Source organism: Ammodytes marinus (assembly GCF_949987685.1).
Source record: "Ammodytes marinus genome assembly, chromosome: 9".
NCBI lineage: Eukaryota > Metazoa > Chordata > Actinopteri > Uranoscopiformes > Ammodytidae > Ammodytes > Ammodytes marinus.
Window position 1 is genome coordinate 30,332,818 of NC_137213.1, and position 10,820 is coordinate 30,343,637.

The window sequence follows — 10,820 nt, forward strand, 5'->3', positions numbered from 1 at the left end:
ACACAGGCATTGCGTTCCAATTCCCATACTTCCCTACTATTTAGTATGCCAGAAAAAGATTTAGGATGTCCCAATACATGCACGTCAAGTGTAGTATGCTGAAAACACATAAATGCCCCACTAACTCCAATAGCATTTTGGAGAATTCGTCTTTATTCTTGACATTTCTCGACATAATGAAAACAAAATCTTTCTTATCTGATTTTTTTTCTCTCCTGTCTGTGGCCCTAAAACTCTTCTGTACTTTAGTATGTAGTGTAGTAAAAAGAAAAGAGTATGTGATTTGGAACACAGGGTTAGAGTCAGTGTTTTGGAAAACAGAGAGAGTTGAAGGCCCGGACTGTTTATCATCAGAACGGGGGACAAACTGTTCTGGGAAAAGATCCTAAGTGTTTACGGCTTCTTGACAGTGATGGAAAAAATACTCAATAGGCTTACCTCATGTAGATGCACCGACAGTGTTGTTGTAATTCCTCAGAATTCCTCATGGGGGGCGACAGAAGTTACACACTAGAGCTTTAAAGTACAACTGCATTATTTTGTAACCTATAACATCTAGTTTTCAAACCTTTATTACTTTTTAGTTTACCTTGTACTTACACGGTGCACATTTCTACATTAACCTGTGCTTAATTGATCGCAAAGTAATCTTTTATTACAAAGTTATACACACACATTGCATTACATTGGGTTACACACACACACACACACACACACACACACACACACACACACACACACACACGCACACACACACACACACACACACACACACAATGCATAGACAGCGGGAGAAACTGGGGCAGGGGGCTCAATTTTGGACCCCACAAAATGTTTTTTTCTGGCCCTGACACGATCAAATAAGTCATAATAACAGCAGGAGAGTTTCATTTGATTTTAAAGTTATTAAAGTGCCAACACTTTATTTCATCCCTTGACTAAAAACAATAAGAGCTGCAAGAGTCTGTCCTGTCTGAATCATTTCATCACAATTATTATTATTATTTAAAATACTTCATATTTGGATTTTTTTTAAAGAGAGCATACACACACAACTGAAGAAGTGAACACAATAACAAGAGACAAAATAAAACAAACAACTAACATGGCCTACTCTACTTTACAGGTTTCTAAGGACTTCCAATTACATTGTTTAAACTATAGGCAAATGTTAAATAGAAAATAAAAAGTCAACGAGGTGTCATGTAGGTCCCTTCTGTTATATAGTCCAGGAAAGGCTGACATATCTGTTTAAACTTCTCTGCTTTCCCTGAAATCTCATAACAAATTTTTCTCCATAATTTCATCACCGTTTTTATTGACGGAAGCAAACAGGGTCAAAGATCTTCTGGAGAATCATCAGACCATTTCCAGTCATTTATTACAAACATTAACAAACTGTATAAAATGATGGATATTGACTATCAATGCAGGATTTCCCATAACTGCCCCCTCTAGTGGCTCAGGCTCGACATCACCACAGACAATGAGAAATGAGTAAATACAATTCAGTGCATTGCAGACAGAACCAAATCTGCATTAATTAAAGGTGCTGCAATGAATGTCAGTTTGTGTGATTTCTAGCCGCCCCCTTTGGATAAAAGCGTTAGTGTTTTTTACTACGCCAGCTGTTGTTCCTGGGTGAGCGTATATACCCATGACAAAGGCATTAAGAAAAACTATATAAAAATACAATTATTTGCGCTGATGGTCTCGTTTGCTGTTACATGTCATTTATGATCATCAGAGGAAAATTAGACTGTTTCAGAAATATTTAAAAAGTTCCTTGTAGCACCTTTAAATACAAACTTAAATGTTTTTCTCACTGATTGAAGCATTATTTGCAGAACATTGACCCGCAGGAAGTCGTAGATCGATTTGCTTGTTAGAGAGATTGTTAGATTAAGAGTTCTTTGCGACATAAAACTGTAGAAATTGCAATAAAAAACTGGAAAAAAATTAGGTGTTCTAAAACTTTAACTGGTTACAATTTTATTTCAGGATAATACTATAATTGCAGCTATATCCTTTTTATATTTATGACTCTTCCAGAATACTCTTTCATGGGCATAATACACATCGATCTCCCTTCTTTAAACCTGCAGTGTGTAGAATTTTGGGTTTTATTTCCTAGCAGATTTTGTAGAAAGTAATTATGATATCCATAAGTACATTTAATTTAGTGCATAATAGCTGAAAATTTTTTTTTTTAATTATTTTTTTTCCCTTAGAAAGGGTCTCATATATGTCCATATTTCTGCATATTTTGGACCAAGGCCTAGTGCCGCCATCTTGAAAGTGTCATAGTTAGAATGTCATCAGGTGCATTGTTTAAAATTTAGAATTGTTCTTGTCCTTGAAGGCCCCTGTAGCTTCTGTTATTATTCTAAAGGGTTGGGGTTACCCAGGGAGCGTTGCATTCTAAAACTTTCTAGAACTTACTTGATGATGTCATATTACACACGGCACCTTTAAGTACAGAAAAGTGTTTTTCATATTTGAGAACAACCTCCTGCTTAAAAGTGTTCAAGAATTTTTCAGGATTTTTAATTTTAAAGTTTACATTTGATACATTTCTGGTTGTGGAACAATCTAATAAAAAGTTGAAAACCACTGTTAGATAATAAATGAGATGCACAGCTGTCAGAGACCTTAAAGACCTACTTCACCGGTGTAAATATGAAGGTGTATTGAACTCTGAGATCTTATGTAGTATAAATGTGCAAAATCTTTAGAAATCGGTTCATCCTAGCCTGAGAAAAGGCAGAAAGACTGTTTCATGGTCTCACTGTCTAACCCTACATTTAAGAGGTTAGGATTAACAGGACAGCTGGGCCAAGGGAAGACTGAGGGAAGAAAAACCTCATTCATTATATTATAATAGCAATTTTATAATGATAGAACGCCGGTTCCGTATGGGTGAAGTATTCCTTTAAATACATTTAGGTTTCTCACTACAACTATAGACTAGTATAGCCTACAAAACATTTAGCAGACATTTGAGCTAAATCTGTAACTTTGAGGGTAATTAGTTGACTACCTAGCTACGGTAAACAAAGCACAAATTAACATGTATAATAAAGAACAGCTCTAAACTATGAGCTACACTTGTAATGCGTACATAATGTTCTTGCTCTATTCTCCAATAAAGAAAAGGACATGTACAGTACATGGTCAGTTACACAGTAACATCCCCATTAGTTCATTCTGGAGATCCATTGTCAAGCACAAGACCGTAATGCATTTAGTCGATATTTCGTGTGTGTTGTTGTTGTTGTTGTTGTGTGTGTGTGTGTGTGTGTGTGTGTGTGTGTGTGTGAGAGAGAGAGAGAGAGAGAGAGAGAGATAGAACTCTGACAGAAATATTATTAATATTGTTAATATTCCAACATTTTAAAACACATGTCCTACCATTCTAATTACTATTAATTGTATATATTTATTATATTATTATATTAAATTAATGATTCCATGTCTGTTTAGGTCTTCTTTAGTTTGGGACAATATCAAAATATTTGAATATTGTGGGGATGGATTTTTTTCCCCTCAAAATACATTATAATTACAGCCTTGGTCAAACACATTAAACACAAACTGCATTGATCTGGTGCCATTACGTCGGTATGCAGTCCCACAGTTCATGACAAATGCACTGGCAGAACCCATACACCATAATCAAGACAAGGCTAGCTGGAACAAGGCTAACCAGTAGCACTCCGATGGTGGTCCTCTGCATTATGAGTAAGTAGACCCCCATGGGCAGCGAACTGAAATACAGCAGCCCCAAAACCCACACCAAAACACGGGCAGACGTTTGACAAAGCAAGGCGGCACAGTTCCACACAGTCCACCGCTGGGTGATTGAAGCCATGGAGTCCAGGCTGGATGATCGGTAGCCCAGGTTTGGTGCTCGTGAGTGGGGTTGGTGAGGTTGATAGGAGGGTAGGTGGTGGTGGTGGGTGGATGTAGACAGCTGTGGCGGAGGCTCCATGATAGTTATGACCACAAAGTTAGGAGAGCCGCGGATGGACGAGTAGGTTGAAGGCGAGGAAGGGGACGTCACAACAGCTTGGCTGCTACCTGTTGATGTTAAGATTAGTTTATTTATTTTGATCGATCAAATAGATACACAACTACACACACATTACAGACCAGGGAACAATTTAAGAGACCAGTCTGGATTTTTCTTAAATCTTCCTCTCTATATTATTTATTATAAATGCTCTAAAATGACTATATTTTTAAATGAAATCACGTTTTGGAGGTAAAAAAGAAAAAGATCAGTCACGTGTTCTGTTCTTATAATTCTGGCCACCACTGTATTTACCATAAGATATTAAAACCACAAAAAAGCTAAGTTGTCATCTGAATTAAACATTGACATTCTCATTATCAGTAGAGCAGATAAATGCCTATCAGAATCTTTCAGTTGATGATACAAGCGTGAAAATTGGCATGAGCATGAGTCTCCATGGGTCACTGGACAAAGAAAACTGCCCTAGACATTTGAAATAGTGAATTTATTAAAATGTTTTTGCCTCTGACAATTTTCTTGTCAAGTGACCCATGTAGACTGCTCATGCCAATGTTCACGCTTGTATCACAGATTTTAAGATTGTAGCACTTATCTGCTCCACTATTAAGATGATGTCAGTCAACTTGACTTAAAGGTGAAGTCAGTGATTCGAGAAGCACAAATCACTTTCTGTCAAAACCAGTGAATATCTCCTCACAATCCGCTATCTGTCAGTACTCTGTGTATGTGCACTGAAAAGAAAATCTGGTGTTAATACACAGCTTAGGCTCTGTAAACTGGTATGTTGTTAACTATGGGTGCAAATAAAGGGGGCCCACCATAGCTAGCAACATGCCTGTTTACTGAGCCTATAGGATGTGTATTAACATTGGATTTTTCTTCACGCACACACAGCGGACCGTGAGGAAATATTCACTGATTTTGACAAAAAGCATTCTCCAGAATCACTGACTCCACCTTTAAAACAATCCGCTAAAGGTGTCAAACATAGGCTACAGCTCTGGAAAAAACTAAGAAACCACTCCAAATGTTCAGTGTCTCTTGTTTGACTATTTATAGGCATATGTTTGAGTAGAATGAACATTTTGATTTTATAATATAAAATTCTGACAACATTTCTACCAAATTCCAATACAGTTTTTGTCATTAAGAGCATTTTCAATAGGTAATGTAGAGATGAAGATTCAGGAAAAACTAACAACTAACAAACAAACAAACAAACAAACAAACAAACAAACAAACAAACAAACAAACAAACAAACAAACAAACAAACAAACAAACAAACGGACGGACGGACGGACGGACGGACGGACGGACGGACGGACGGACGGACGGACAGATAGATAGATAGATAGATAGATAGATAGATAGATAGATAGATAGATAGATAGATAGATAGATAGATAGATAGATAGATAGATAGATAGATAGATAGATAGATAGATAGATAGATAGATAGATAGATAGATAGATAGATAAATAAAAGCACACACCTGTTAGAGAGCTGAGGCGTTTGGGGCTTAACAGTAGCTCCTCCTGATGACTGTAGTGGCGGTTTCTTTGATTCCTAGAGTGAAGAGCCAGCGTCGCCACCATGTTACAGTCATCCGGCAGACTGCTCACGGCTTCACCTGGCAGGCTGGTGACGTAGCGACAGAACGGGCACACCAGCGCGTCCGGAGGCGATTCACCAAGATCCAATATCTTCGCCAGGCATTTGGCGCACAGACGGTGGCAGCACTCGAGCACTTTGGGCCTGCGACCTCCGAGATTGTACGCATAGTAGCAGATTTTACACTCCAGTTCTTCCGTGGTGAGAATGTCCACATAGCCACAACCATTGCCACCTCCGCTATCGTCTGTCCCATGTAAATCAATCATCCTTTTTTTTAACACACACCCCCACACACACAGGGGTTTGATTCAGAAGTAAAATCCAGTCAAAAAAAGTTTGGGTCCAGGTTGGGTGGAAATTGACGAGGCAAGTTCCCCATGGATGGAAACGTTGTCCACTCGAATGAAGGTCTAGGGTTCATTGTGTCCGTCCAAATAGGCTCCTCTGCAGTGTATGTATATGTTTGTGTGTGTGTGTGCGTGTGCGTGTGCGTGTGCGTGTGTGTGTGTGTGTGTGTGTGTGTGTGTGTGTGTGTGTGTGTGTGTGTGTGTGTGTGTGTGTGAGAGAGAGAAAGAAAGATTTGGAAGTTGATGTGGGAAGTCCCTTGGTAGCTGTGGCCTCTGAGCAGTTGGGGTACTGGTGCTTCGTTTGGGGCAACGAAACATTTTTTTTTTTCAAAGGCCGCATGAAAAAAAAGAAAGAGAAAGTGAGAGAGACTGAAAGAAAGAGAGAGAGAGAGAGAGAGAGAGAGAGAGGGAGGGAGAAAGAGAGATATAGAGAGAAAGTAAGAGAGAGAAAGGGAGAGAGATAGAGAGAGAGAGATAGAGGGAGAAAGAGAGAGAAAGAGAGAGAGAGAGATAACTGTTAACACAGCATTAGAAGAGAACAAACACAGACAAAGCAAAGCCTGTACAAACCAGAGCTGGAATTTTCGAGCCTGATCTTTTTGTTGCTCAGTGAAATTCAGTCCAATTAGTGGCTGGCACACACACACACACACACACACACACACACACACACACACACACACACACACACACACACACACACACACACACACACACACACACAGTCACAGTCACACACACACACACACACACACACACACATGCTGTGAGTGTGCATGCAATAAATTAGAGTTTATTTGTGTCTTTGTGTGAATGCATGCTTGAAAACCTATGAATGAGTTTGTGTGTGTGTGTGTGTGTGTGTGTGTGTGTGTGTGTGTGTGTGTGTGTGTGTGCATGTGTGTGTGTGTGTGTGTGCGTGTGTGTGTGATTGTTCTCTGTACAGTCTTTTGTATCACTAAGTGCTTGACTTTTTTTCTCCATAGATTTTTTTTGTGAAAATCTTCCTGGAAGTTAGTACTCATCCGGGCATTTCTCGCGTACACAAACTCGCATACACAACCGTCACATACTCAAATTGACGTCAAAATGAGTATGAGTAGGACGTTAGTAGGGCTTTTCAAACACAGCCCAGGTGTGTACGGATGTGTTTGGAGAATATTGGCGGACTGGCGTGGAGTGACAGAGTGGAAAGTGGAATAAATTACAAATGTACATATTGCGTATACATATTTGTTATTATATATTTTTTTATTTTTTTTTATTTTTTAAGATATTTTTTTTGGCATTTTTATGCTTTATTGATAGTGTAGAGACAGAGTTGAAATGGGGCAGAGAGGGAAGTGACATGCAGAGAATGACCGCGGGCTGGAATCGAACCCGGGTCCGCTGCTGGCCGAGGCCCATGGGGGGGACGCCCTACCAACTGAGCTAAGGGCGCCCCCATTATATTTAACATTGTTCTATTACATGCACAGTGTCGTGGAAGTTTTGCTTTAATTCGTTAAACCTTGTGGGAATAAATGAACTGAGACTTCTCAATCTAAACAATTTAATAAAAGTAGATCAAACAAAACAGAAATCATAATTCGATTCAGCTGAAAAGGGTCAGACCACTCTTCCCATGAATGATGAGGGTCGGAGGAATGAAAAACATCACTTCAAACTTGCAGCCTTATATGCAACTAAATGGGTTTACATCTGTTACATCAGTTTAAGTGTCAACACAAATACATCCATTTGGTAAACACATGATAAAAATAATCTTTATTAAGGACTCAGATGGTCCACTCACATCCAACATACACACACACATAGAACACATTAAAATACATTACTCAATAAAATACTGTACTAAAATAGGTGCAAGCTATCATGCCAATGCTTTGGAAGCCTGGATGTGAACCGATAGCCCATCATAGGGTTGGTTAAGCCCATAATGATGCCATTCTCTGACAAATCCAAACGACACATGATAGAAAACACCTTAACATATGTTAGGTCATAAAGCAATTAAACTCTCGAGGAAGTCTTGGGAGCTGTTTCCCACGACCATTCTTTATTGCCCACCCCTTATAAATGGTACTTAACTAACAGAAGGAAAGAACATTATACAATTCACAGATGTCTAAGTAAAACATCACTGGAACTAATTCTCCCGTCACACACAGTATCCTATTTTACTACATTTATTATTTGTATTGCTATTTCTCCATGTACAGCATTGTTGTTGTTTTTGTTCAGAGTCCCATCAAAAGCTTCAGTGTAATGTAAACAGCCACTTACTTATCATCATCATATCAACAATATTCTACATGAAGATATATAAACTCACCGGCCACTTTATCAGGTACATTGGTTCAATTTTTTGTTGACACATACAGTATAACTTATCAGCCAATCACATGGCAGCAATGCAATGCTTTTATTCATGTAGATACAGCACCAGAAAAAATTAAGAGACCACTCCAAATGTTCAGTGTCTCTCGTTTTACTATTTATAGGCATATGTTTGAGTAGAATGAACATTTTGGTTTTATAATATAAACTACTGACAACATTTCTACCAAATTCACTTTAAAAATATTGTCATTAAGAGCATTTTCAATAAGTAATGTAGAGTTGAAGATTTAAGAAAAATCCAGACTGGTCCCATACATTTTTCCAGAGCTGTATAACTTATCAGCCATGGCAGCAACTGAATGCATTTAGTCATGTAGATATATAAGAGATAGCACAAACAAATTACGTCACGATGAGATAAATCTTCACGTGCACACGCCCACGCACACAAAGGCTGACGTCAATGAGTTGAACCACAACAGAATTAATCAGCAGCTGAAGTCTGGAGCTTCAAGTTAGAAAACATCAGACAGGGAAAAATGCCAGTTCGGTCCTTCACAATAAAAGTAATATTTGATCGCTCAATGAAATGCAATGGAATATAAAAAATACCGAGAGAGGGAGAGAGAGAGAGAGAGAGAGAGAGAGAGAGAGAGTGAGAGAGAGAGAGTGAGATACAGCTCTGGAAAAAAAATTATGAGACAACTCCAAATGTTCAGTGTCTCTTGTTTGACAATTTATAGGCATATGTTTGAGTAGATTAGAATGAACATTTTGCTTTTGTAGGCCTACTATAAACTACTGACAACATTTCTACCAAATTCCAAAAAAAAAAAGGTCATTAAGAGCATTTTCAATTAGTTATGTAGAGATGCAGACAGACAGACAGACTGGCAAAGAGAGAGAGCGAGAGAGAGAGAGAGAGAGAGAGAGAGAGACACACAAACACAAACACGCTGTCTTATTTTGAAAAACCCAAACACCAATACCATTACCGTAAACTTGACCGGTAGCGTTAACTTGACACCGATCTATCTCTGTTGGGAGAAGCGGAGCGCCGTGGATCGGACGGGGCCCCCGGTTGTATTCCAATGCTGGGGAACCAGGAACCAGGCGGAGGCGGGGGGTCGAGGCAGGCTCAAGCCGGCGAAGAGAGCTCATCCCCCGGCCAAGCTCCTGCTGGGTGTCGGTGTCGCCTCCTCAGTCTGGTGGTCAACTGGAGACAGAGACCATGCAGGACTTCGGCGCTGTTTGCGGCAGCCAATACGGTGTTATGGTAAGGCAGCATCATGACTCAGGGATCTTAGGATATCACACACGGAGCTGCTGGTAATTAAATCGAGACACTGAAGGCGAATAGGGTAAACTATTTAACTTATACAGCTCTGGAAAAAATTAAGAGACCACTCAAAATGTTCAGTGTCTCTCATTTTACTATTTATAGGCATATGTTTGAGTAGAATGAACATTTTGGTTTTATGATATAAACTACTGACAACATTTCTACCAAATTCCAATACATTTTTTGTCATTAAAAGCATTTTTCAATAAGTTATGTAGAGATGAAGATTGAAGAAAAATCCAGACTGATTTTTTTCTGTAACTGTAGATATTGTGATAACACTTTGCCAGTTGATTACGTATGTACATTAAAATAATAATTTTTTCGATTATTTTTTTAGATATTCGAATAAATAGCCTATGTTAATTTGGCATTATCTATAGGTAATTATGTGTGAATGTCATCTCTTTAAAAATCTAGATGTTCATATAAGGGTCTATAGTTTTTAAATAACTGATTTTGGATACAGCTTTTATTTTATTTTATAGATTTAAAAAAAATAACATGCATGTACAGGTCTTAAAAATACATTTTCAACCTGTTTTTAATATGAAAAATTAGGGTTAATTATCAAAATTAACCTTAGACAATTGACAACACATGAACAAATCCTTCTGTAATAACCTTCAGAATAGTGCTGAGAATGATTATGGAAAGTTAAGTTGATAAAAAAAAGCCACATTCGTTGAACAACACTCCTCATACAACGTGATCTAAAACATTTCTCTACAATGTTTTAAAGGTGCTGCGAGGAACTTTTAGTTTTGTTTTGTAAATTGCTTTATGTCCAAAAAAAAAAATTAAAAAGATACAACGTAATGTGTCTGATGGCAGTGAAACCTCTGTTTTAAGATAGATATTTGTATTTGCCATCGCATTTTATACAACAAAACTTGGTAGCAGATCGTGATGGACATGTGAGATTTGCCCCAATTTTTTTCAGTTTTTTATGTATTTGTTGCTTGTTTTCTTGATTATTTTGTCTTGTTTGTTTGTTTCTGGTCTTTTGTAAGCCTTGTCTTCTTGTCTGTTTGTGTGAGGGAGGGGGGAGGGGGGAGGGGATGGATATTGTATGTGTCTACTTGTTCTGTATTTTGTCCATATGTGTAAAAATTGTAAAACCACTAAAATAAAAG

At 38.2% G+C, this 10,820-nt stretch overlaps 1 protein-coding gene across 1 annotated transcript; it reads right to left on the reverse strand.

The window, feature by feature from the left end:
- Nucleotides 1-3,613: 3,613 nt before the first annotated feature.
- Nucleotides 3,614-5,918, reverse strand: rnf182 (ring finger protein 182; the record flags this gene model as incomplete). Its single annotated transcript, XM_080034155.1, has 2 exons — nucleotides 3,614-4,080; nucleotides 5,531-5,918. 2 exons carry the CDS (start codon nucleotides 5,916-5,918, stop codon nucleotides 3,614-3,616), a joined length of 855 nt encoding a protein of 284 aa, XP_079890281.1.
- Nucleotides 5,919-10,820: the final 4,902 nt, after the last annotated feature.